This window comes from Accipiter gentilis, chromosome 26, assembly GCF_929443795.1.
Source record: "Accipiter gentilis chromosome 26, bAccGen1.1, whole genome shotgun sequence".
NCBI lineage: Eukaryota > Metazoa > Chordata > Aves > Accipitriformes > Accipitridae > Astur > Astur gentilis.
In genome coordinates this window covers 21,009,583-21,037,312 of record NC_064905.1, presented here as the reverse complement: position 1 = coordinate 21,037,312, position 27,730 = coordinate 21,009,583, and the positions used below count along the sequence as shown (strand labels likewise).

Below are 27,730 nucleotides of genomic sequence, written 5' to 3'. Positions count from 1 at the left end.
AAAACTTGGTATAGTTGACACCTCAGTGTTTCACACACTGTGGGTTTGTTTAGCCCGTGCAGGGCAGCCCTGAGCTTGGCCTGAGCTGGCTGCTGGACAAAATTACTTGCAATCCAGAGAGCAGATGCCAAGTGGAGGAGCAGCGTGAGTTCATGGAGCAGTGAGCTGTGTGGGCTGTGGTGCTGCACTGTGGATGTGCAGTAACCTGGTGTAGCTTTCCATTGCTGCTGCACACAGTGCATCATTCGAAGAGGAAATTGTACCCAAGTCTGTTCATAGTGAGATGTCTATGTCTGGCCACATAGCCTTTTTCCCACGTTTGGCCAATCTTGCATCTTAGTCACACTTTTCCTGGTGATGGGCCATGTTTCTCTAATGCTCAGGTGTTCTGATTCAGGATGGCTTCCAAACGCTCAGGAATTGTGCTATCAGCAAAAGCTCTGTGATTTTGCTGTCAGCTGGGTACCAGACAGTGACTAACACCAGCACTGAGCCCACAGGTGCAGCCAGCACAGGAGACTCCTCCGAGTCCTGTACCCTCTCCCCCTGCTTCTGCCCGTCGTTGACAACGGAACTTTATTTCCTTTGGTGTGCCAAATCCTCAGCATGTAAGATCCACCTGCGCACACACTAAAGGAAGACTAATAATTAGATGATACTTCAGCAGACACCACTTCCGTAGCGTAGCATGATCTTTTAGCTATGGTAGATGTAAAGACACCGGCCAGACTTTTGGCTGAATCTTTGAACAGCACAGATCGGATGTTGGCATGCCTTGGTTTTTGTCTTCCATTCTTGCTCTTCTAGGATCTGGTGTGATTATTTTTTCATTCACAAAAAACAAAGGAAGAGCAACAGACACACAGCTAAGTTTAGAATTTATTCATGTATGGGGTCTATTTACACACATACTTTTTAGCTACGGTGTCAGGGAGAAACCTGAGCTACACTGAGGTCAGAGTTCTGTTATCCAGACATATCCCTGCCTCCTCTGTTCTGACTCAATGCATTGTTTTATGGGAAATACTATACTGTGCTATGTAAGTACTCTTAGATAGTTTTAACATTTCCTCTGCTAAGGTCTCGGACAAAAGCCTTGTAATTTGAGAGACAAGGGGGCATCCAAAAATACTTGTGTGTGCATTTGGCAGCCAATCTATTTGCAAAGGGGTTTTGACTCCACTTTTAAGGAAGGTAAGGGCTTGAAACACTCACAGGATGCTTCGTTCTCCTGGTTTTAAACCAAATCTCTGTGTCATAGCTCTCCAGGTGCTAGCTGGGGTTGTACTGAAGGGACATCAACCTGGACTGGTAGAATCAGATGTTAAAAAAACATCTCCAGCCATTCCCCCTCTTCTCCCTGGACCATGGCTCAGTGAGCAGTGTCTCCTCCTTCGTCTCTTCTACTAGAAATCTCTCACCCTCATTCCAGGGGCAGAAGCAAAGGAGCTGTTTTTAACCTGAGGCATGCTCCTGGTGCCAGCCAGGGCCACTCTGCAAGCCCAGCACCTTCATGTAAAAGAATTTCAAAGCCAACAGAGCTAAAGCAAAACTGGTACTTTATAAGGATAACACATAATATATTATTTAGAAATATTAAGTAGTCAAAGCTCTTTGTGCTAATACTACATCATATGGTCTGTATATACAGTCAAAAGGACTGCACAGCTGGTTATTCACATGAACAGACTCATGTGTTCTTGTGTTCCCTCTGCAAACACATTTTTAGTCCTTTCCACTAAAACAGAGAAGAAAACTCCTATTTCTCTGTAACATAAGAGCAAAAAGTCTATAATAAAAATAGGTTAAAGAAGCATCAGAACTGAGTAAGAAATCTGGCTCTGAGTCACATCGTCTCTGAAGACTAATGCTGTTTTTACAGTCTTTAAAATGTACCAATATCTTTAGTGCCATCACAGACTTACAGATTGCTTCTTTCATTGACAGTAATGCAATCTTTTCTAAATATATGATGGAAATTAACTTCAGCCAAATAAATGGTAATGTACAAAGTGTATGTATGTCCAACATATGGAGCTCTGTTAGGGTGTTCTGGTGACAGGACAGCCGCGCCCTTTTATTATGGTTTACGATATTAGCAGTTGCTTAAAAGCATCAGTGAAATTGCACCCTTATGTTAGATATTTAGTTCCCTATTTTCCACTTTCTTTATGGATTCTGGTATGGTGAGTCATCTCCCAAAACCTGGCTTTTTCAGTCACATTTTGCTAGATCTCTGTTCAGCGAATGGACTTCTGATGGTGGAGTAAATCTGGAAAGCAAGAGGTAGCTTGTTCTTGGTGTCTGGTATGGTCTGATTCAGTTTCTGACTTTAATATTGAAAAGGTGTTATTTTTGGCTAAGGTAATCGTTACAACTGGTAATGGTGGTGGTGGTGGCTCTGAGCTGCCGTCAATACTGGTTCGTGTAGGGGAAAGAAAGTAAATTAGATGTTCTGGTGCGCTGGGGAAACGACCTTCTCTGGCTTTTTTTCGGCTCTGTCCGTGCCTCAGTCGCTGAGTCTGTCCTCACCCGACGGTGTGCCGTGACCCCACGAACCGCAGCGGGAGCTCGGGCCGCTCCTTGGCGGCGGCCAGGCCGCCTGTGCCAACATGGAGACCGGCCGTTCCTTCCCGAACCTGCCACACCCTGCTCGTACCTTCCAGTCACGTTCCAGCACAGAGAGCATCTTATTTCCCTTTTAAACGTAATTTTCCTTCTCCTCGTGAGACTACCACCTGCCAACCGCTCACAAGATGTCGGCCAATGAGGACACCCCAGCCCATGCTGGTGGTGCTGGCGCCGCAGGAACAGCGAGCCTGCGGGGAAGGCATTCCGAGCCGGGCAGGCAGGTTTTTTTTTTTTTTAGAAAGCAAGCAGAACTTCCATGTGGTGTTTCATTTCTCCGTGGAACCCTCTTTGAACCGACCAACACCCGCCTTCCAGACCAACACCCCCCCCCCGGCCCGACGGTCGCGCCTCAGGGTCCCTGAGGTGATCGTGGGCGGGGCGGAGTGCGCCGCTACTGGCGGCATTACGGCAGGAGGGGCGGGGCTGGGGGCGGGGCTTCTAACGTGGCGGCGGCTCAATAGGAGCGGGGCCGGGGGCGGGCCGGCCGGCCGGCCGGGCGGGAGGGAGGGAAGGAAGGGGGGCGGGCGGCGGCGCGGCTGGAAGGGCCGGGGCGGTTCTAGAAGCGCGGCGAGAGGGGCTGCGAGCTGCCGGGTGAGCCGGGCGGGGGGCTCGGGCGGGCCTGCTGGGAAGGAGCGTGAGGAGAGCGGTGAGTCCTGCCCGGCGGCAGGGCTGGGGGGGGCGGGTCGGGGTGGTCGTTAGGCTGAGGTGAGCCTTTGGGCAGGCGGGTGGGAGCTGACTGGAAATGGGGATCCAGCTTTGAAGTGCCGCGGTTCAACGCGGGGCTGGTCCCCGAAGAACGCGTTCTATGCCCCCTGGTCCCGGGTAACTCCCTCCGAGCAACACCCGCGGTTGGGTGCCTCGTTACTGGGTTGAACTGGTGGAGTGAGCAAATGGCAGCCTCGGGGGGTCCGTCCTGCCGACCCCCCGCTGGCTTCTGACGGGGGACTGCAGCTTGGCTGGGGGAGAAAGCCGAAAATGACCTTTCGGGGAAAAATCCCTGGGTTTCTGTAAGCACGTTGGAGGGGTCATCGTTAGGAAAAATGTGGAAGGGCTGATTCCCCTTTCTCCTTGCCCTCTGGGTTTAGAGATGACTGATATTACCACTTAGAAAGATTACTGTGTGTCAGCTGCATCAGCTCGCTGTGTGCGCTCTTCCAGCCTGCGGTAGGCTCCAGGTGCAGCAGACCGCGTCTTAACCCTCATAAAGGTGTTCAAAACCCACTTGTTCTACTCCTGTCTTGTTTTGTTTTAACCCGAGATTTGTTTTCCAAAAAAATGCTTGTCCTTATTTTGGTCGAAGCACGCAGATGTGCAGCTGGGCTGGGGTGATAAGCCAGGAGAGCGCAGACGGCCGGGTGTGCGAGGGGTACGGTGCGGTAATCGAAGCCTGCGTGGAAAAGGGTTGTGCAAACACAGCGGAGGGCAGGCTGGTGTGAAAGCTAAAGGCACTGTCTAGAGCGTTGTCAGAGCTCAGCTGGGGCACCATAGCTTGCTATGGCATAGTCATGCAAAACATGCTTTTGACCAGACAGGAATAATTTTATTTCAAGCACCGAAGAATGTCCTTATAACCTGGAAGCAAGGAGGAAAGAGGCTGTGTAAATAAAGACTATGTTTGGAGCTGTCTGGCTTTGTGGTGTTTGGTATTCCTAGCCAGTAATCACCCCTGTTCCTCAGTAGAAAGTACTGAAGGTAGGCTTTCCCAGAAGACATTTTTGTAACGTAACCTCTTGCCCTTTGATTTTATAGGTGCTCTGTGAGGGCAAAGCTGAGCTGAAAGGCCACAACAGCCATCCTCACCAGGGTAATACTTCAGCTTTCTGGCATTAAGGACCTAGGGCATAATCCTGCAGGTATGTTGTAAATATATATAGCAACCAGTAACTTCCACTCGTATTTTACAGGCAGAACGTTATTCTACAGTTGTAAATTGGCATTGCTATGACACTAACAGACAAGAATTTTGCTTCTTGCTTATGCCGTAATTTCTTGAGATTCAGTTTTTTAATGTAGCTAATCATACTCTGGGAAGCAGTGCAGGAAGTATGAGCCCAGAGTATGATTATGTATTTCAAAGACAGTAACAGCAGAGGGAGCATGATTTACCATTTAGTATAAGAAGTTTTTCAGTCTAGGTTTAAGTCAGGAATCCAGTCTGTTTATAATTTCCATGCTGTGCATATTGGCAAGCTTCCAAAGAAGCAAGCTGTAAACATAGATATTTTTCCTATGACTAGTTCTGATTTTTGTGTATGGTTTTCTGTATGTCTGAGAAATGAGAATGTGCACTATGGTAGGGGGCACATTCTAGGGTGATCTTAGTCAATGCCCGCACCTCTGAGATAATGTCTGATTTTAATTAAATTGCTGATATTAATTGAAAGAAACAGTTCACTGACAGTAGACATTTTTATATTAAAAAAACCCCTTCTTTTTGAACAGGAAGATTTTTTTAATGCGATATGAGCATATGGAAGGTTATGTTAAGTATCATGATGTACTAAAATTACAGGCTTTGCACAGTGAAGTGCACTCTAAATTCTGATGCTGAAAAATAAGCTCTAGTGGAAAAAGAGCATGCAGTCTTGCTGTCTTTGCTAACAGTGTGGGATTTGACTCTAGGCCGCTTCATAGGGGATGAGCTTGCAGATGCTGCAGAGTAAGATGCAGGCAGATTTGCTGTGCCTTAGACTAGCATGAATTTTCTTGCCTGCTGGAGTGCGGAAGAAATATTCTTTGCTATGGTTTTAAAAAAAACTGTTGGGAGCTAATCAAGATGATTATCGTTTCTAAGGTTATTATTATAATGAAGGATAACACAAGCCATTCTATATTAGAAGAAATGCATGCAGTTTTGCATGAATGTGCTGTATCCTTGTTAATGCGTGCAAATGAACAGCTTTTCCTCCTTTTCTTTTGGCTTGCCTTAAAAAACCGAGGCAATTGTGTTGTATTATTTGCAAGGCAGTTATAATTATTTTCAGATGCACATTAAACCCTTTGGCAAGAAAGGTAGTGATGCTGACTTAAGCTGCTTTGAGCAGTAAATCCAATGTGTACTGGAGGAAGGGGCTGGGAAGCAGTTATGTGATGATGAGGAGAGAAGAGAACTCGCTGGTGAAGAGGCACCTAATATTGAAAGGGAGCAATGCCTTTTGTGTCTCCCTGTGTATGACTGAGAGCTAGCTATTTGTAGCAAGGTAACTGCATGTTGCACCGGCAGTGTCGTGAAACCTGACATGAGGTTCAAGATACGACAGTGCAGTCTGGGTAGGGCACTGACAGGCGTTTAAATCCAAAGCTCTTTGGATCAGAGGAGTGGTTGAACGTTGGAGTATCTGAGTTAATGTGGAGAATGAATTTTGGCCCTGAACTACTTTTTTCAAAGTCTTCAGCCAGTGGTGAGGGTTTGCTTCCTTAGGATAAAATTAATAAGTTTCCGTAGTATTTAATAATTTTTAAATAGTTTTATAGGTGCCATCATGTGCCAGGCATCTTCTGGCTAACGTGTCAGACTAATCTGCAAGACTTGAAATACTGCTACAAGCTGGATGGTTTTTATGGCTGCTTTTCTTATAAAGATATTGAGAGAAGCTCTGCCTTGGCAACATCCTGAAAATCTGTTTACAATTCAGACCATCTTTTGGCTCTAAATAAGTATGTAAGCAATCTTGCAGTTTTTCTGTTTGTACCATTTTCCACTTAAATATAATTAGCTTTGTCTATGGCCATCAATACTGATAGCAAGTTGTTGCCTTCTTTTGAAGCTCCATTGTTTGTGGAGGGGAAAGGTGATGAAGCCAGCTGCACAGTCAGTTCAGTACTTCTTGCTGTGTCTGCAAGCAATAAGACAGTGGGTGGAAAGTACTGGCATTTGGAGAAGTCGCAAACAGACCTGTCTCATCCAAGAGTCCAACCTCAAATTGCTGTTTGAGGATGGACCGTTTTTCAGAGCCTGGCATGTGGGCCTCAACTGTATATGGACCAAGAACCAAGCTGTGGCCTGAGGTGACTTTGAAGTAGTGATTTGCTTGTTAGATTTCACCATGATACTTTAAATTTAGATGCATGTGGAAGCAGCTGCTTTAGCAGTGATTTTTCAGGTGTCTTTAATAGCATAGGCAAGCACAGAAGAGGAGACAGGCTGTAACCCTTACTTGTGTCATCAGCCTGTAAGTTGTTGCATTGGGATGGTTTAGAAAAATGATACATTAATCAGATTTTGACAGTATCTAGTTGTGATACTTTGTCTTACAAAATTTATTCCCCTGTAGCAAAGTGTGGGTCTGTAAGAATAGAACCGAACTAGGGAACAGTAGTCTACCTTAATTGCTTGGAAGAAACCATTGCAGCATGGGCTGGAAAAACCCCCACAAACCAACAAAAACAACCCCCCCAAAAAACCCCAACCCAAAACCAAACCAAAAACCTGGAAGAAACAGAAAAAATAGAACTGATATGAGTAATTAAAATTTGTCATGAAGGAAATGTATAGCAGAGAATGTCCGATGACCTAAGATACTGACAGAGCAGTGATTTCTGCTGTGATCTGAGCTCAGTATTGGTAACATTCTGAAGCAGTGAGTTGGCAGTCTGCTGACCAGTGATGGTATGCAGGTTTTTGACTCTGATTTCGTATGGATCAGTGAAGTACTGCACCCTTAGTGCTCTCTTTTCACTTTTGATCTGTCTGTTACATTTTATACCTGGTTTAGCTGTGAGGTAATGTCATCTGCGTTTTATGTACTGGGAACTGAAATATAGACTTAGAAAGAAATGCGTTCACAGGAGCTGAAATTAACCCTGTGAAATGTTCCCCCTCCCGTGCCTAGTCTTTGGAAAGAGAGGTGACTTTGCTGGCAGCAGTTTAGAGCAGCTAAATTACACCCCAGTTCTATACCTCTTCTGGAGAAGCCTGATAGGAAAGGGAGTGCTGTCATGTCTAAGTGGTGGAGTGGAAGAATACTGTGGGTTTTTTCCAGAGTTCATGTGATCAAAATTAGAGTTCACAATACAGCAGGAGTAACACTGGCCTGATTTGCCATAATAAGCAACAATAAGGGGTATGACTTTTATTCTTTAAATTTTACAGACCGGTCTTAGGTTGGTTCTGCTTAGTTTAATTCTTCTGCATGAGAAGTCTGTGCAAATTTGGAGCCTGGATGAAGGACTCGCTTTTGTCAGTCCCTGTTTTTAGTTAGCCTGTCAGGCAATTGAAGGGTTTATTCTGACTTGTTTTGTTCTTCTGAGCACACCCTCATCTGGGAATGAAAACTGACATCAGGAGTGAATGATCAGCCATGAGACAGGTAATTGAAGATGCAAGTTGCACTATTGTGTGTGCTGCTACTATTACATTTGTAAAAAAAGCTGCAGAATGCAAATCAAGTCCCCCTATACACCGTTGTGCCAACTGAATGGTACTTGTTGAGGCTTTTTGGTGGGGTGAGGGGAGAGGGGTTCATGTTTTTAGGGCCTCTAGCTTCAGCATATGTGGGTAGATGTGCTGCCTCCTGTCTAAAGGAAGGCTCTGTGAGGGTCCTGCTCTTGTTCTGTGGTGTACAATGGAGACCGCAGCCTATCAGTTTGATCAGAAGTGGGAGTCCTAAAGGGACTGGATGAGTAATAAGTATTTCTTTCCTCTTCTGACCTGAAAAAAGTCCTCCCTTTGGCTTGTGTGGGAGCTGGCTTGAATCCCCCATGACTGGTTATGAAATTCAGAGTGGGTGAGAAACTGATAACCCTGGTAGATGTGCAAACAGCTTTTCTTTTATAGGTCAGGTCCATGTTTTTATATCTTCTTGATTAAGAATTTTTAGAAAGCTTAATTAATCCAGTCTAACTTGTGGAGAAAAATTCCTTCCTGTCTATTTTGTCTGTAAGAACCTCTTTTCCCTCTGCCAGTGCTCTCTGAAGTCTGACAGCACTCTTTCCAGTGGGAGCAATGATTCATTGAGGTCTCACACTCTAAAGAAGTAAAGTGTTTGTACAATATCCATTTCATTAGCTTTTTAGCTCTGCTGGCTGGGCATATTTCAGGGAAGGAAAGGAGCAAAACTTTAAATATGTGTTACTGTATGCAGAGAAGCTCAGTTCTATCGGTGTTGCTGGAACAGCTTCTCACTGTGGTGAGAACTGCCTTTTAGGTAAGGCAGTGGTGTAAGTGCTCATCTCCTACGTACACATGGCCTCAGGATCCCTGTGCTGATGGCACCTGAGGTAGCCTGACAAGCCAGGGCAGTACGCTTCTCGTCCTGGGCTGTCTTACAGCACTAGCTCAGGACAGTGTGAACTGCCTGCTCTCAGTTCCTGCATGGGGGGGTTCTTGTAGCCCAAGGCTGAACTGAGCCCAGTGGCTCTGCTCAAGCCGTCTCCATCTGTTGCAGAGGAATGTTGCTATTCTCATTTAAATAAAAGGAGATCTTAAATTCACCTGTCCAGTAAGATGTCTTTGTCATTTGAGGATGCTGTTGAAAAAAAGCCAAGAATGTAGGCAGTATTTGTGTTACAAAGACTTCTTATCTGGCATTTCTATGCAACTAAGTTCTTCCGTTCTCTGAATAAAACACGCTGGCTTTATAAACATTTGTCTCAGTTATTGAGGTAGGAGTTGCTAATGTCCCTTCTGCCTCTCTTACCCTCTTTGTTAGCAGATGGTTTAGCTATGGTGAGGTGGGCATGCATACGTGTGTGTGCACACATGCTCGTGCTGTCCAAGAATGTGGTTATAACATTATGTTCAGCCTCCTGTAATTCACTATTTGTGCTGGTTTTCTGAGTAACAGCTGTGAAAAGAATGTGTATAAACAATTTAAAAACCCTGCAGCCAGGTGTCCTGCTTGTTCAAGCAAGAGCTGATTTCTCTGTTTACTGAGGTTTCTGTTTATTGACTCAAGTAAATCTGAGTGGGATGGTAAAGCTGTTAAAGATCTGCTATAAAGACAAGCTGCTAGCTGTAGTAAGTGTTCTTCTTGGCAGATATCCTCAGCCATGAGAGAACATGGTGGGGAGGTGCAGGGCGGAGAATGTAGAATGGTGTTGTTTTAACTGGAAAATTCCCTTGTAATTGTTTTGCCAGGCTTTGTGTAGTGCATCCAAAAAACCACTCCATGAAATGACAACAGACTATGCAGATGGACAGTTGTGTCTTAATATATCCAAATTAATGTACTTCCCAAGTGCTCTTGCCTTGCTGTGCTTTCTGCTACATCACTTATTGTGGCTTTTAGTATTGGCAGACCTCCGCATGGTACTATTCATTCAGCTTTACTCAATTCTCAGATTACCCATGTACTAGTTCTGAACTAACTTAAACAAGCATTTTGGGAATATGTGGTTTGCAGGGGGGTGAGAAACAGAAGAGGGAAAGGAGAAGACTTATTATGATGCTGTGAGACACTTTCCTGCTTAGTCATGCTTGCAAACTTGTGGTAAATGTTTCTGATTCCTCATGTAGTCTTTTAAAGCAATCAAAAGAATAATTTAAAAACAGTCATCTTGGCATGCGATAATACATAGCAGAGAACAGAGCTATTTCTAATGTTTGAAGTGATGACAGTACCACTGATGGTGTGTTTTGTGTTTATGTCCATGGCACCGGTGAGGTCAACTGAGGGTGAGGGCTTCTATCATGCTGTGGGCTTGAAAATCCCAGAAGGAAAGGGCAATATCCACCTTTCACCTTCTATCTCATGTTGTGCAGACAGATATGTGGAGCCCAAGGGAATAATGAGCTAGAGTTGTTCCAGAATTATCTTATTTTAATACCTTCCCACTTGCTGCATTGCTTGAAAATTAGGATATTCCATGTATTTTCCCTTCCCTTCATCCCCTTTTCTCATCAGATTTAAGTGATTCCATTTTGCCCCAAATAGCTGCAAGTTGTTTACTGTATTTGGAGTAACAGTGGGTTGCAAGCGGTCATTTCCAGCTGCCAGTTTACCCAGTTACAACAGGTAGGAAAAAAAAAAATTGCTTCTTGAATTAAGGTGAACAGTTGTCATCTTCCTTCTGACACCGTGTGCATGGGTGTTACACGAGAGCTCAGTGTTTGCTGAGCTGCAGTACTCGTATGTGAGGGCCGACTGTGGTGGCTGTTCTTGCTTAGTGAACAGGCAGCTCTGGAGTGAGCTGTGAGCTGATTCAAGTGCAGTACAGGCTCCTCATAAATTCCCTGGAAGAGGCAGTCCTGGCCATCAGATCTACCAGGAGAATTACCGCTTCCAGGAGGCTCTTTTGTACAGACCTTGCATCCCTTACTTCACTTGTCTGCTACCTTGTCTGCCTGTCTGCTCAGACTGGCTTTCCCTCCCATGTCCTCAGTGAGCTGTGTTCTTAGAAATGTAACAGTCTGCTTTCAGCCTCCATCTCAAGGGGCTGGGTTTCGAAGCTGGCACAGCCTTTGAAATACAGAAGTCTTAAGGGCTGTGCCCAGAGGCCAATATGCTGGGATGATGCATCTTGAATAAGCAGAGTTGGAAATTTCACTTTCAACTTTTCCAACCATCGCTGCCACTTCCACAGTACAAAAGGCTATATTTCTTTATTTGTCTTTCTCACTATTTGTATTTCTAGACAGTTTTTATATAACTGAGTTTCACAGCATGCTACAAGTCTGACCATTTAATATAGACTTTTATTATTATTGGAATATAAAACAACTCTGTATACTCTCCTATTTTCCAGCTATAATTATGCATGAAGTGGAAGGCATTGAGCTGTCCTTGCAGAAGATCTTGTCACTGTCTCGGTGGACAAATACATTGCTTCCACATCTGTTGTGTGGGCCTTCCATGGACTGCAGTCTCTTCCATGTAAATCTGAAAGAGTATACCAGATAGCATTTGAGACTTAAGTAACAGCTCCTGTGGTTGAAGAAGACTTTTTTTCAAGCTTCACTGATTAGAATTCAGTATTTAAAGATCTAAATAATTTTCATGACGGTGAAATGACTGAAGATTAATGCCTTGGGGTTTTTTCTTACAAAGAATTTAATAATTTTTACTCCTCATTTTCCTTTTAATTTGTTACAGGTTTGAGCTATCTGGAAGATGAAGCCCTGGCTGCAGTTGGTTTTCTATACCTGTATTTTCTTGATCTGGCACACAGAAGCGGAGTTCTTCACCTCCATAGGTAGCAAAAGAACATATGCACAATGTTGTGATGTAGTTAATGTGATGGCCAAAGCTGTTAAGGTTTACAATTGAAGCATATGGCTTTCTTCATATGGCTCTATCAAGCACTGTCCACATTAGGAAAAGCTACTCTTCTGCAATCTTGATGCTATTCTGCATTGCAAGTCTTGCATAGTGCAATTTGTTTGCAGTTGGGTAGCTTAGCACACTGTGACCAACATGATGCAAGATTCTCTGAGGGCCCTGTCAGTAAAATAAGACAGTGCCTGTGTTTTATTAAGAATTGTGCACCTGTTGTCATCTTGAACACAGCCCGAACCTTATGCTAAAAAGCTTAGTCCTGAATTTATGATTTATGAAAAGAATGTAAGTGATAAAGATGTGAAATATTTTCTTTCACAGAACCTGAAATCTCCTGACTGCTCAAAAAGCTGGAGTCAGGTGTTGGAAGGAAAATTTAATATCCTCCTTACCTTATGTGTGTTTTGTAAGATCTGAGTAAATCCTGAAGAATTCACATTGTTATAAGTCCTGAAAATAAATTTATTTTTATGACAACTTAGTTCTTGTATTCTAATAGCTGTGATACAGCCGTGTGTATCATAGCTGTGTACAGCCATGAGCTCAGTGGAGCTATGTTTCTGAATGATAAAACTCAACACTCTCAATGGTTTATTTTGCACCATGGTGTGGAACTGCTCAGCCAGAGTAAGGCAGAGTGGTGTTTCACTACCAAACTCCAGCACATGCTCCTGTGCTCTGGAGTTGGCTAAACAGTATTTAACTACATGTGTATTATTTGGTTCTCTTTTTTTCCCCTAAGTAGCTTTTTGTATAAAGTTACTGTGAAGGATCACCTTTTCTTTACACTTACTATTTCTGAACCTTTCCTAACTGAAAATAGCATAGCCTGCTGACTTCCATCTGTTTAATCATGCCTCATTAATAATTACTTCGGAATGCTGAAACTAAAGCTGTGGCTGCATTTATAAATCTCATCCGGTCTTTCAGTGTTTCGTCTTTGAAAAGTTTGTCATAGCAATTAGGATTGACATGCTAGCAATTTCCACTAATGCTAATCAGGAGAGAGTGTGTGTGTCAGTCTATAAACATTAGTCTGAAATTCCTCTGTACTTAATGTTAGGTTGTGTTTCCACAGTTACCCATATTGAAAAGCTGTAATCTTAAGTGATGCCAGTGGTTAGACTAATAATTTATTAGTGTGACGTAATCTGTATACATATGTAGAACAGATGCTTTGGCAACTGTTTGGATCTTTTGTTGCTTTTGACTCAGTAGCTGTATTAATGTCAAACCATTCTTTTGATTGTTTTGCATATAATTGTAATACTAAAAGTAACTCAGAGGCAGTGGAAGGGTCGCAGCAAAGCTACATGAGCCACTGAAGTTGGGATTTTAAAAGCCCCTTGAAGCATTTGAATGCCAGACCTGTATGTATAATAGCTTTTGTGGTTTATAGGCATTGAAGTGCATGCCCTTAATTTGTCTGTTCTTTGTGGTGGTTTTAATAGCCCTAGAGCATCTGAGGTCTGCGTTCTGTGCTGTTGGAAATTGTTACATTTTTAGGTCTGATTAATATTTGCTCATACTCTGTTTTTAGGTCAGATGACAGACCTGATTTATGCGGAGAAAGACTTGGTACAATCTTTAAAGGAGTATATCCGAGCAGAAGAGAACAAGCTCTCTCAGATTAAAAGGTAGGGGGAGACGTTTGCATAATGGAGAGTGACAAAATGGCTTATCTGTGTTCAATTAAACCGCACCTCTCTGTCACCACGCCTTGCTGCTAGATCTTGTTAGTATTTCCTCAATAGGTAATCGCAGTGAGACCATAGGTACTAAATTGGCTGTAACTTATTCCCATGAACCTGCAGAGAGGGGGTCCTGCTTCAGATATTGTCTAGAAACTTGTCTGCTAGGCACTTCCCACTTTCCCTTGTCCTTGTACCATCACAATGCTTCTGTGGAGAAGACACTACTCATGTCAGAGGAGTCTTGTCCATGTGAGTTAAATGCCTTTGAGTGCCAGTGCTCTGTGCTACCTGTTGTTTCCTGGCATCAGCACTGCTTACAATGGCAAAGTGTGCCAGCTGTGTTGTTTAGAGGAGCGCACACAAAATCCCTGCCTTCCTTCCTGTGTTGGCTTTGCCCTCAGGGACAGCTTTCCTGCCTTGTTCTCTTCAGTTGCCGACCTGGCTACAGCACATCTCGGACGTTATCACGATTGCTTAGTTCACTCGAAAGGCTCTTGCTGACAACTGATGTTTTCTGTGTCCCTTAGGAAGACTGCTAATACTCATCTAGCTGAAAGTAATATCTAATAGGGTGTGACACTAGAATAGTCTAAATGAGGTCCAGGTTCAGAAGAGCTGAGTGCCTCTAAATAGAGCCATGTTTTCCAAAAAATTTCTGAACTCCAGGCTATATGTGGCAGTTTGATCTCCCTTTGGGGATATAGGGTGGGGATAGGGCTATGGAGTAGTGAAATGATGGGAACTCCTTGTCATTTGTATACACAAATGTTCATTTCTTGAAAAGCTGCCCTTTTGAAGAAAAGCAGTCTCCTCTTCAAGTATTGTTAAAGAGAATGTCAGTTCAATCTATGTATAAACTGGTGGTCTTTCAAAAAAAGAAGTCTTTTTTCATGGACTGACATATATAAGTTTTTTTTTCATGTGTTAAATTTTCAGTTGACTCATATTTTGGTGTATTTGTAAGCAAGATATTCTGCCACTGTGTTAATATTTGAGCCCTCATGCCCTGCTCATGTTTGAGGCATATACTTTGTAACAGAGGTACTAGATTTTATCATTTGAATATGATAACACTTTTCAGCACTCTGTCTATTAGTTCCAGAGATACGTTTATGATTCAAAAGCACATTGTGATGTGTGTAAAGAGACTAGAACTTGACAGTATTTACTACCTTGCAAAACGTGTATTAGAAGTAGTGAAAGTCTAAATTAAAAAGAGGGTGCAGGTGAGACTGACTTTAATATGTTGTTAATCTGATATCCTTGCAAAGGATCTCAGAAAAGCCATCTTTTGTTCTATTGCAACATCATAGTATAGGGAAGCCAGGTGGTCTGACAATTTTTACCTGTGTTTACATAAAGTTGTTTGTAACCATAGTTCATTCATGGCTTACTGAGTTTGAGATTACAGGCTCAAAGGGAATTTCTTATGTTCAGTTATTAGCATCTCTCAGCAAATTTTCTTCCTATTAATTACTGGAGAGAGGAACACACATCTTGGCCAGATGCTTGTGTTAAGGGATAATATGAAGGGCAACAGAAGAAATTCTCACTGTAGCATCAGCAATGTAGTTGGCAGTTCAACTATACTGGAACACAGAGGATGAAGTTTCCCACTACTGCTTTGAAGTTCACCAACAGTGCAATCTAGGTGACTCACAGCACTGCCACCGTACTGTCTGAGGGTTTCCAGTCTGAAAATCAAAGCTTATGGTTTAGTTTCCATAAAGCTAAAAAGCTCTTGGAGTTTTATTTGTGCTTGTATTTTTACTAAGACATAGATAAATGACACTCACAGTGATTGTGTACTATATATTGTTATTTTCTGAAGTGCAGTATGCTGAAAATTGATGGCTAAGACTCATTGAAAATGAGACGCATGCTTACTGGAGTAAGGCTTAAAATAGTAAGCAGGGAGACAAATCCTTTTAAAAGAAAGACTACTGTAATTAAAAAAAAATCAGTTGTACTTCACTTTAGCCTTGTGAAGTTGAAAGCTTGAAAGCTGGTTATGATGGCAAAAGCAGCAATAAATTGATTCTAGCTGTGTAATTAGAATGACTTAAGAAGGAAGACATGCATTCATAAATTGTTCTCAGACTGAGGCATATGATTCTCGTTCCAGCTGGGCTGAAAAAATGGATGTACTGACTAGCAAATCAGCCTCTGATCCAGAAGGGTATCTGGCACATCCTGTAAATGCATATAAGCTGGTGAAGCGTTTAAATACTGACTGGCTGGAATTGGAAAACCTAGTTCTTCAGGATACAACAAATGGTAAGGAGTTACAGGGGAGAGGATATCAGGAGGTAGCCTTACAGCACAGTTGCTTATCCTTCTTATATTCTGGAAAGCTGGAAACTCAGCTGTGGTTCAAATATTACTGCTAAGTTTGTTTGAAACAAACTAATGACTGGCCTCTTATTTACTGGTTACCCAAGTGCATGAAACTTGCCACTGAAACACATCTCAGGGAAGACTCAAAGAAACTGTTATCTGTCTTAGGCCTGTTACATTTTGTTTAGTTTGTGCTGCTTGGGGAAAAGGGGCGAAGAGGATATACCAAAGTTGTCACCTGTGTTGGCAGCTATTGTTTTACGTCTAATCTTTAGCTTCATGTTCCTTTATATAAAAACTTACTCATCTGCTTTCTCAGTCTGCTGCTTCTCTTGGTGATCACTGTTTTTTGACCATGTTGATCAGTAGATAAGATTTAAGAATCAAAATGAGACCCATACTGAACTGGTGAAGGAATTCATATCAGCCCCAGCATTAACAGTTGGCAGATGTTATAGTCAGTCTGTTGATAACAGGATAACATACAATTGCTACTTGTAAACCTATCCTTCTAAATCAAATATTTCCAGTACTAATCTTTGGGTTTGCATCATTTTGTCAAAGTATCTGCCTGAATTTGCTTCCATAGCTTTTCTTTTAAATATGGGTTTATTTTTACTGGCCTCCTTGAAAGTAAGGGAGAAGAGGCTATGTTTTTCAGGCAGAATGCTGCATGTTTTCCCTTTCTACTCTGCATATGCTAAAGTTTAGGTACTTGGAAGCTTTTTCCAGCCAAGATTTTTCTATTGCCTTTTGGAACAGGCATCCTAGATGGAAATAAAATACTCAATTCTATTGAGTACTTCTGTCATTAATTCTTTTTCTAAAGGCTTCCTTTTCCAGTTCTGCTTGCTGCATGACTGGAAAAGGCTGGGTTGTCTTCCTTCATTTGATTGCCCCCACTTCTACCCAACCAGCCTGCTGTGTAACCTTGATATGTTTATGTAGTGCATTTAATTTTACTTCTAAATGTCACCTGGTTTACTTGTCAGGTTTAAAAGCCTCTTATTGAGTCAGGTCCTACCCCTACTGAGGGGATCCTGGATCAGGGTCTTTGTCCCTTGAGCTGAGATTTGAAAAGCACTTATGGCTTTACAGGTTGGAGTAAAGAGTCTGAAATAGTTGTCCAGTACTATGATCTGCAGTTGTCTCTGTGGATATTGCAAGAGAACTGATGAAAGCTATTAAGTTTTCATGCTAGAAAAAGAAATTACAGGAAAATGAAGGTCATTAGATTCACGTTGTACTTCAGTAATTGTGTGGCACAAGACTGAGAGGCTTAGTTATTTATCCTTTATCTTTTGCTTGTGAGCTGTATTTTTTAAAATGGGATAGAAAAAAATGCTTTTATAATTTGAGAGCCTAGTAAGAGGCTTTAAATCTGTATTATTTGAATCTCAATTCCCAAAACAAAGCAGATGTTTCATCTTCTGTGTTAATCTGGTACTGATATTTATTCAAACTCTGGAAGTAACGTCTTTCCCTTTTACTGCAAAGGCTTTATTGCAAATCTTACAATTCAGCGTCAGTTTTTTCCAACTGAAGAAGATGAGACTGGAGCTGCGAAGGCTCTGATGCGCCTGCAGGACACATACAAACTGGATCCTGAAACTCTCTCTCGAGGAAACTTACCAGGTAAGTGCACAAAGGTCTTATCTCCTTTAAAAGGAAGTAGTAACATCCTCAAACTCTCTCCAAAAGTCCTTTTTCAGTAGTGAGGAAGGACCATGGTGCTGAGAGTCCATGTGGCCTAGATGTTTGAGGACATATCTACTTTGGCACTTTGAGAACACCCTTGAGGTTGTTCCTGCCCAAGCCAAGGCGCCGTGGTCTGCAGTGACCAGCTCAAGTAGCTTTTTTAAATTAGTATTATTTTAAAAGAAAATGCTGGGGTTTGTTTTGGATTTTTTATATAATCGCTATACCAAAGCAACGAAGGATGACATACTTTCTTGTGCTGGTTACTGTGTAAGCAAATACTGTGGGTACTTCCTGTCCCCTATAACTTACGATCCAAGGGAGGGAGCTGCTGTGTAATTCTTTGCTCTGATGGCTCTTACAAAGCTTGGCTCTGTTGTTGTTTGCTATGGTCTTCCAGTAAGGCTTTGGTTGAATCACTTTGCTTGTGTTCCTTCTGTGAAATGAGGACTAACAGCTTTTGCCACAGATGTTTTGGAAGGTATGTAGATATATTGGAATTTTGCAGTGTTTGGGCAGCTGAGTCCTGATAAACGTTTGCTGCTGCTGCTTATGAGAGACTTCCTGAAACAGGTTATGGTTGCTAGCAGCACGCTGTTTACAAACTGAATAGGCTTCATAGAGTGTGGGCAGATGAGCTGACAAAACAGTTTATTTATTATATGTAGGTTATTAACAATGAACTTAAAATTAACTCTTATCTGTGCATCTGCTGGGCTGGAGCAACCGGAAATTAGAGCACAGTTACAGTCAAATGGATACCCAGATTGTCTAAATTGTGCATAAGCAGGCTGATGGTTAATATACATCTCCAGTAAACAGCAAACAAGCTAGCTCTGCATATAGTCAGTTTCTCTGATCATCTAACAGTGTTAACTTGTAGGTTGTGTAAAATCTGTTAAGCTGTCAGTCTGCTGTGCTTTTGTCTACAACAGAAAACACAATAGTTTAATGCTAATTTCTGCATTAAACTTCTCTTGGTTTCTGAAGGAATTAATGCCACAGAATTATGATATAATGTAATCTTTAATCTGAAGATGATCAGTTTGGTACAGAACCTAAAATATTGTCTAAGTGTTGTCTTCAGAAGCCTTTGTGGATGATAGAAGTGTGTATTTATAGATACTCCTCAATGTGCCCCATGTGTTTGAAGGCAAAGATGCTTCTGTGTGGATTACTTAAAGCTATCTTTTTTGTTTTAGGAACAAAATATAGATCATCTTTGACAGTAGGTGACTGCTTTGGTATGGGGAAGACTGCTTACAATGATGGAGACTACTATCACACAGTACTGTGGATGGAACAAGCTTTAAAACAACACGATGAGGGGGAGGATACAACAGTCAGCAAAGTGGAGATCCTAGATTATCTCAGCTATGCTGTTTTCCAGTTTGGGGATTTACACAGAGCCATGGAACTTACTAGACGTCTGATATCCCTTGGTAAGAACAAAAACCCTGCTATTCTAGTGTTGGGGAGTGTTGCCAGCAACAGAGCCAAGAACAGTCATGGCCCATACATATTGGTGAGCTGACTGGAAAGATATCCTGCCAGATGACTTGTAATAAACATGTGTCCTGGAAAAAAAAAGTCTACTTGTACATGAAGTATCTTTAACGAGATATCTTATAGTCCATGCTGTTATTACCCAGTGACCAAATATATGTGTGACTGCAGTACCTGTGTGCTTTGCTTCAGTGTACTGAGATGTTGTGTTTGGTAATGGTTAAAGCCTGGGTTGTCTCAAGTGGACATCAAGGCTACCACAGACTTAGGCAGATCTGTAAAGTCCTACTGACTTCACACATATTCCTCTTTATTCCTCAGTGCAGGTACTTTTTGATGCCAGAAGAATACTTTGCCTGAGAACTTGAAGTATTTATTTCTGAATATTCAGAACAGATTGAGTTTCTCAAAGCCTCCTTTTAACTCTGGTCTGTTTCTAGCTTTCTCTTGAGTAAGCAGATAAGCATTGCTTCTTATCCAACTTTGCCTACTTCGTGCACTGTAAAGGCTTATCCTCTCCAATTAGAATTAACACCTACTGCATTATGTATTTGTATGTTTTTTTAATCAGCTGTGGTTCTTAGTTTAGATGTTAGCAGCATCCTGAGAGTGGGTAAAGCCTTGCTATTGAAAAATATCTATCAGTCTAATTTCTGCAGACACTGGAATTAATAGATTAAAATTTACGAGAATATGAATATGTATTGAATCTAGCTCCCTTTGCCATAGTATGGTCTAGCACTGATAGCAGAATGCAAATCCTTACCAGCACCAAACAGTGGAACAGACTTGGCAGTCCCTTCTGGGAGCAGCAACTTCCTCTGCTCTGGGCTTAGCTTCCTTATCTGGCCACTTTTAGCCTATGCTTTAATGAGTGATTACTTCTGTGGCCTTCTGGGTTAGTTAACTAAGAGAAATACAATAAGCTTGGGAGGGTCAGAAGGGAAAGGAACTGTTCTAGGTGCTCATGTCTAGAAACACTCGTGGTGAACAGGGAGTTGTTCCTTCTTAGTTATGCTGGGTAAAGATCTATTGATGATGTTTATTGATTCATATTTACTTCATTAATAAATCACTAATGATAGGTCCAATGATGCTAGTGATCCAGGATACCTCCCATATAAACCTGTTACAAATATTTAGAGATGGATGCTGTAGCTGTTAAGTGGCAATGCATACCTCTGAGCTTCCCAACTTTGGAGGAAGTCTTTGGGACTGAAGTCTGTGGCTGGGACTCCACTGCAGTCCTTGGTTAAAGCATGCTTGTGCAGTGCAGATGAGGAGCATGGTGGAGAGGAGGGGTGCCACAAGTAGACTAGCTTGATCTCTGCTGATGAGCTCTATGATCTGCTTATCTTGGGTAGAACTGAGCATAAAAGTTGAGAGAAAAGGAAGAACGTGAAGACCAAAAACTCCTACTCTTTTTTCCTGAAATGCAAGTTTTGTGATAGGTTCTTCCAGAAACAAGTCTTTCACAGACTATGCCTACCATCCCTCTGTGGAGATGAAGTTCCCAGTGCTGGTTTTCAGTCCAGACTGGAGACAATGTCTTTGGTTGCCTGATAATGTTTTATGAAGGGGAGAATTATTGCTGTGTCTTGATACAAAGACTTGTATTAACAGTTCCTGAGATTGCATAAATCACTGGTTCTGTCTGTGTTTTCTCTCAATGAAGACAGTACTCATGAGAGAGCAGGCAGTAATCTGCGGTACTTTGAGAAGTTGCTAGAGAAGGAGAGAGAGGAGGAGGAGAAAGAGAAATCAATAAACAAGACCATGACAACGACAGAACCAGTGGTGCAAGGTGGTGCTTATGAGAGGCCTCTCGACTACTTGCCGGAGCGTGACATCTATGAGGCCCTTTGCAGAGGTGAAGGGGTAAAAATGGTAAGGGAAAGGCAAGAATGTCCTGACTACGCTGCCTTTGCATAAGGGTGATCAAGCTTGCTGGGAGGTGTTAATTTTTCCCTTCTGTGAAACTGGTTTTTTAAGAAAAAATTAAATGTAGTTCTGTCCAGGCTGAGATTTTTACCTTATGTCTTGGCCTCTCTATCTTTAGATGTTAATCCTAGACAGAAAACCAGCTCTCAACTGTGCCTTTTAAAGGTTGTTGAAAATTGATTCTCTGCAGTCTGTCTACTCAGCCATTTGAAATGCCAGCTGTACTGATATACTAGGAGGCCTTTTCCACTGAGCTGGTTATGCTTTGCCACACTTACAGAATCACATTATTCCTTCCCTTTTGCATCTTAAAGACATGTCCTTCTGGGGTGACTATTTTGACCAACCAGTCTCCAGTACCTCTCAACAAACATGGCTTTAACTCTCAGTGGAGGGAAAGGAATCTGTTTATTCCATCTGCATAGTCTTAATGATAAGAGCCAGACTTCTTTTTTACAGCTAGCTATTTGTGTAGTTATTTGCTTAATCTGTAACGTATTATGGTTTAACTCTCCTAAAGGATAGTGTTTCAGATGTTACTCAGTGATATCTTGAGTGGCATCTTGGCTTTTTTATTTGCAGCAAACTACAGAATCATTCATGCTTACCTCTTAAATTTGCTAGTCAGCTGATGGCTTTTCCAGTGTTTGTGGAATGAACCCCGTTTTGTTTTGTCTTGCCTGTTTTAAGTTCATGAAAAGTGGTTGCACAAACAATGTTTTGTTTGGTGTTTTGTTTCAGACACCTCGAAGACAGAAAAGGCTGTTTTGTAGGTACCATGATGGAAACAGAAACCCTCACCTGCTCATAGCTCCCTTTAAGGAAGAAGATGAATGGGATAGCCCTCATATTGTACGATATTATGATGTCATGTCTGATGAAGAAATTGAGAAAATTAAACAACTAGCTAAGCCAAGGGTAAGTTTCCCCTCTTCCATCTCACTAATGACTGCTAATTCCACGCTTTAATCTCTATTGGCAAAGACTAGGCAAAGGATTTGAAAGATTTGGTTTCATACTACAGATGATACACTGCAGCTGTGAGCCTAAGGGGAACGATTTCGAAACTGCCTGGTGATGTAGGACCATAAAGCCCAGGCTCCTGAAGGTATTTATGCATTGTTGCACTTAATTATGCAAAGTTCTCAGTAAATGGCTTAACCTTTTAGGAAACTAGGGACTAGACCTGAAAAGGTAGATGACTGACTGGCTTAGAGTGATAGGACTGGGTGTCCAATATACCTTAAGTCTGCCTTTTGAAATGGAGCCAAACTACAAAGCAAAACTAAAAAAGCCCAAATCTGAACAGAAGTGGGAAGAAACAATGGGGTATTTTTTTTTAAGCTATACTAGAAGCACATCTGGAGGTTTGGGTTTTTTTGCTTCAGGTAACCTGGAATCCACTGCTGCTGTTTTAAACCATAGTCTAGACTTGCACAGAGGCAGGCACTTTAGATGCCATGGTGTATCCATGAGTGGAACTGTGGTGTTCTCCTGAAGCCACACACAGCTTGTTGGGAATGATGTGATATGGTTAACACAGAGTGGAGAAATCATTTGTGCTCTTAAGTAATTCCCAGTCTGGGACTTGGGAAAGACAGAGTACTTGTAAGGATGAATGCACAATGCAGTCATTCTCTCAGAGCACTTCAGATCTGACTTTTCCACCTCAATAGCTGTCTTGGGCAGCAGAAAAACAGATGTGACAGCTTCAGTATGCTAAGTGTAGATCCAACTCAAAGGCAATAGCTTTGAGTGGGAATCCTAGTTTTGATGCAATACCTGTTACCCATGGTGTGAATTCTAGTGACTCTGCACACAATCAAAAAGCAGCTACCTAATGCAAAGCTAGTAATTATCTCATCCGATTTTTCTGGATGTAGAATTTCCTGTCTGTTTCCTTTCTGGCAAAAAAAAGTATGTCAGTGTGATATCAGTAGTAGATGCTACACCTTAGTTTTCTGTCAGGTGTGACAAGCATGTAAAACTAAACACCTCTATTTTTATAGATGAATGGTTCATTTTAGCACTCTCCTAGCTACTGCTATGAAATGTGGTACTACAATTCCAGTCACGAATTACCCTTCTGTATGTATTTCTAAATGTAAACACAGTTAGAAATGGATTGAGAAACTGATGCTTCCTAAGAACTTAAATAATTTGGGATGTTTGTGAAGCTTGACTTCTATGACTATCAGCCAGCTGTGGGAGTGTTGGCAGAACACTCCTGTCTCAGTGAGGACTCTCACCTCCATAAATGGAGACTTTTTCCTATTACATCATACTATAAAACTTCAAAAGCTTCAGATAAAATGGAAACATTCAAATAGAGCATATCACTTAATCCATTTTATCAAATTATGTACATTCTAAATAAGGCAGCTATTAATTTTTTGTTTGGTTTTCCCTTTTTTGTTCAAAGTTTTACAGCAAGTCTCAAGTTTTGTCCACTGAGTTTTGCTTGTATTACTAATGTCAGGAATTCTTCATATAATTTATGTAGTGTAGAACTGGGTTTAGTCCCTGTAAAAGTAGGTAGATATTGTAGTCTCAAGGTTCAGATGAAAGTTTTCAATTAAAAAAAAGCAACCATTTTCTTATAGCTTGTTTTTTCTAAATCTGTCTATAGCTCAGCTGCAGGAATAGCTTTAAATTCTGCAGTACTACTGAAAGAGCGGAAAATGCAAGTCCTGTGATGAGATGGTCCTTAATAAATATGGCTTAATTTCAGCCAGGAAATTTTAGTTAGTAGTCATGGAAGCTTTCAGACAGAACTCTGAAGTAGTGTGTTAGTTTTGGGCTCAGAAAGATGAGCACTTCCTTTGTTCTAAAATGCATTTGCAAGAAATTTCTACTTTTGGGTCTAAGCACTTTAGCATTATCTGCAGTTTACACTTGCCAGTACTTTTTGGTTTGTAGAGAAACAACATCTGGACGTGATTGAGAGTAGCTGTATTCAAGTTGGTTTTCATGCTTGTTTTGCAAAATGCAATCACTTTTACTCCAATTCCAAAAAGTAGTTTCAACATTTCAGGCAATATATCAGAGCTGACTGGGAAGGGTCAAGAAAATTAACTTCATAGGTGTGGATAGCATTGGGACAGGTCTGCCATGAAAGTATGAGAACTTTATTCCCGAAATTCTGGATGTTACAGGCAATAGAGCTGTGCCTGAACAGGCAAAAATATGGCATGGAGGGCGACACGTTAATATCTTTGAACTCAGTGCTATACAATTTGAGCAGTGGAGTATTTCAGAAGAAAAAGCCAATGGAGTACATGTTAAACTAAATGTAGACTCTAAGAGGAAGACTGGATGAAGCTTCTGACCAATCCTATGTGTTATGATTCTTCAAAGCCCAGCAAATGCTTGTTACAAGTCTGCTTTCTTCACCCTGAGACAGGAAGCCTCACATTTATCAGTTATACCAAGTAAGGTATAGATTGTATGTCTTAAATGAAGAAGCCTACTTATCAGAAAGAGAAGAGGAGATATGGAATAATGAGTGTAGTCAGGCTTATTTTAGTTCCGATTTATCTGATCAAATGCTAGGTGCAGAAACAAGCAAGCATATTCAAGCTTGAAAGTGGCAGTAGAATGAAAAGTTTGGGGAGCTAAATTATATCCCAAGAGCTACGCTTCATTGTACAAGTGAAGAACAAGAGTCAGTCAGCTTGGCTCTTCTGTTATGATTTATGCAGGAGAAATCTGGAACAAAATAACAGTGAGTCAGAATTACAGGAATAGCTGTGCCAAGAAGTCTTGTATAGGGACAAGACAGCTGACATGGATTGTAAAGCTGGCTGGAGACTTATTTGAGGAAAAATGAAGGAAATAATGACTGCATGCTCTGAAGAAAATGCAAATAAAAAGGCTTTCTGTGACCTATAATTAAGTGGAAGGAAGGAGACATGATTTAAAGTGTTTGTGGTTTGCAGGAGTTAAATTTAAATGTGGCCTGAGTTTACAGTCAAAGAAAGAAGTGTCCCAGTTCTTGTTCTCAGCTGCAAGTATAAAACCAAAGTGACCTGTTGCGTTATGCTAGCAGTAGTCTATCACTCTGACACCACAGCAAACCTGATCAGTTTTGCCAAGTTCCAAATTTTTCCTACAAATACGGTGATGTGGCCTAATGGTGATGATACATTACTTGCTGTTTAAAATGTATAGGTGTACTGTGTTTTTGCAGAGCTACCTTTTATAATGCAATAACATATCTCAAAGTGTCTCTGTGAATTAGATGTTCCAGGCATCTTCCAACTGGAAAATCTGAGCACGGTAATGTTGAGAGTTGCCCTCAGGAGTTTTTTTTTACCACTGTGGGTTTGCCTGCCCTATAACTTGTAACTCATTCTGTAAAAGTTTTCACTTGTTATTTTTCATCTGAGAATGAGGTTGCATTTTTTCAGTCCACATGAGGAGCAGGCTGATTAAATTTATGGAGTATCCAATGATTTTCTCTTGGCCAAGAGCATGGCCTTCATATGTTGTTAACTTTTGTTGTTGTTCCCTCTTGTTAATATTGACTCCAGCTGTTTAAAAAAAGTACCTTCAAAACCTGTTCAGCAAACAGTACTCATGGATTTAATGAATATCATGGCTTGTGCAGTCAGTCAATTTCTTTTTCCAGGATCAAATGCAGGTGATGGATTGCACTTGTGTTTCTGCATGTACTGTTCTAGCATGAAATTGGAACAAAGTCTAGGCTGGAGCTATAACTTTCATCCAATGATATATTGAAGTTGGACAAATCAGGTGTTGATTTTGGTTAAGATGAGAGAAGATTTTTTCTAACCTGTAGTTGATGTGTTTCTTCCCCCTTGGGATTTTTTTGACACAGCTGGCACGAGCCACAGTACGTGATCCCAAAACCGGTGTCCTTACAGTGGCTAGCTACAGGGTATCAAAAAGGTAAGCATAGAGAAGAGTTTAGCTTTAAGATTCTTGTGCTTAACAGCTGTCATCTGTTACCTATAGTTGAAAACTTCAACTGCTTTGCATGTAGCAAAAGCTTGCCTACAATAAATAAGTAAATGCACAGTAAATGGCTCTTTTAGCCATCAAACTGGGGGCAGAAGAATCCTTCTGCCTTGGGAAATGGGTTGTTGTGGTTGGTATTCCAAAATAACATGTTCTAATCCTTCCTTTATTCTAGCTCGTGGTTGGAGGAAGATGATGATCCCGTTGTGGCCAAGGTGAATCAACGAATGCAGCAGATCACAGGATTAACAGTGAAAACAGCTGAACTATTGCAGGTTGGTACACTTATCTTGTCAGACTTCATCCTGGTAGAATTAGCTGCTTGTCAGGGTGGTTTGGTGCTTATTCAGATACAAACATAGGCTGGCTCTTAACCAGCCTCTCTTAGGGATTCTGTTGTCTGCTGGCTACACACACAGAGTAGGTAAGGTGTTTATGAAGATTGGGGGGGGGGGGGGGGGGAGTGTGTGGTGTTCCCAGCTGCTGTTAGCTGTAAGGACCTGGCAGGTAGATGTTTTCCTTTTGTGTGCCAGGCAGAGAAGGGTGGAGATATCAAAGAAATAGAAGATAACTTTGTGCAGGAATCTGTGACTTACCAGTTTGTTTTGAGGGAAATGCCTGCCACTTATTTTCAAGTCTGCAAAAGTTGAACCTCCTTCCTAGTTGAACCTTTCAAAGATCCAAATATTTTTCATAGTCCTGGTACATTCTCATACGAATTCTGATCTTTGGCTGACTGTTGGGGAGGGCAGGGAGAGTAGAAGCGGTACAGCACTACCAGAGTGGCTACACCTTAGCCTGTTCACTGCTTCTCTTCCTCCATGCTCCTTGAATTCCTGTTTTAGAGCCTGGTTGAAGTACTGTTGATTACTGGCTATCCACAGAAACCAGGTAATTGTGTAGTGGTCTAGGAGACATGTTAAGTGCAGCCTCAGAGTAACTAAATCACTTGTTCTGTGATATTCAGATAAAGTAAGCAAAGTAGTGTTTTTAAGCTACTTCGAGCCTTCTGTGTTCCTGGATGCGCGCGTGTGTGTAATGGATCATAGATGTGTGATACAGAATCTAATTCTATCTCCTAGCTTGGAAACATACTAGAGAACTACATGCACTTGACTCCCTCTTCAGAGGAGGGAGCAAGAATGTGGTAAAACTATTGCTGCTAATTTGTGTTACACAGGCTGTTGTAGTGCTAAGTAGAGTGCTGCCATTGAGAAACATTTGGTACTGAGAAATATTCTCAGCGAAACCCTTAAACTATGAAGGGGAAAGAGCACTTAAGTTGTTTCTCATCTGTGTACCTCATTTCTGGCACTCTAAAGAGAATTCAAGTGTGCTATAGATAATGATCTTGCCACAAAGTGTTCTTTCTCAAAGCATGTTTTGGATTTCTGAGAGCAAATGCTATCTTCTGCAGCAGTTCCTTGCAGTTCAATGCATTTTTGTGCTTCCTTCTTCCATGCTGTAGGTTGCCAACTATGGAATGGGAGGGCAGTATGAGCCACACTTTGATTTTTCTAGGGTAAGATCCCACTTTCAATTATTTCTTAATGGCGTGGGGAAGGGCAAACAGTTTGAGAGAAAACTGTTGAAACTGTTTTCTGTTAAAACACTTAATGTATAGCCCTGTTGCATGTATGGATTATGACTTTTGAAAAGCCTTCTCACTGCCTTCTCTGATGCTGAAAACTCATTCAAGAGAACAATGAACAAATCTGTCTGCTTATC

The 27,730-nt window shown here is 41.6% G+C and overlaps 1 protein-coding gene across 7 annotated transcripts in view; it reads left to right on the top strand.

The window, feature by feature from the left end:
* Positions 1–3,152: 3,152 nt before the first annotated feature.
* P4HA2 (prolyl 4-hydroxylase subunit alpha 2) overlaps positions 3,153–27,730 on the top strand; it is a 31,037-nt gene continuing 6,459 nt past the window's right edge. For 6 of the 7 annotated variants that reach the window (XR_007509648.1, XR_007509647.1, XM_049829079.1 and 3 more), the window contains exons 1-12: positions 3,153–3,222; positions 4,381–4,484; positions 11,664–11,763; positions 13,387–13,483; positions 15,666–15,817; positions 17,375–17,512; positions 18,778–19,017; positions 20,757–20,968; positions 21,764–21,940; positions 25,863–25,933; positions 26,178–26,277; positions 27,471–27,524. Coding sequence is in view for 5 of the 7 variants with exons in the window: in XM_049829079.1 (XP_049685036.1) it covers positions 11,682–11,763; positions 13,387–13,483; positions 15,666–15,817; positions 17,375–17,512; positions 18,778–19,017; positions 20,757–20,968; positions 21,764–21,940; positions 25,863–25,933; positions 26,178–26,277; positions 27,471–27,524 (1,323 nt within the window). In the remaining 2 variants the exon portion in view is untranslated. Of the gene's footprint in view, positions 3,223–3,258; positions 3,278–4,380; positions 4,485–11,663; positions 11,764–13,386; positions 13,484–15,665; positions 15,818–17,374; positions 17,513–18,777; positions 19,018–20,756; positions 20,969–21,763; positions 21,941–25,862; positions 25,934–26,177; positions 26,278–27,470; positions 27,525–27,730 lie in introns of those variants that run through there. The other variant, XM_049829080.1, reaches the window with a different exon arrangement.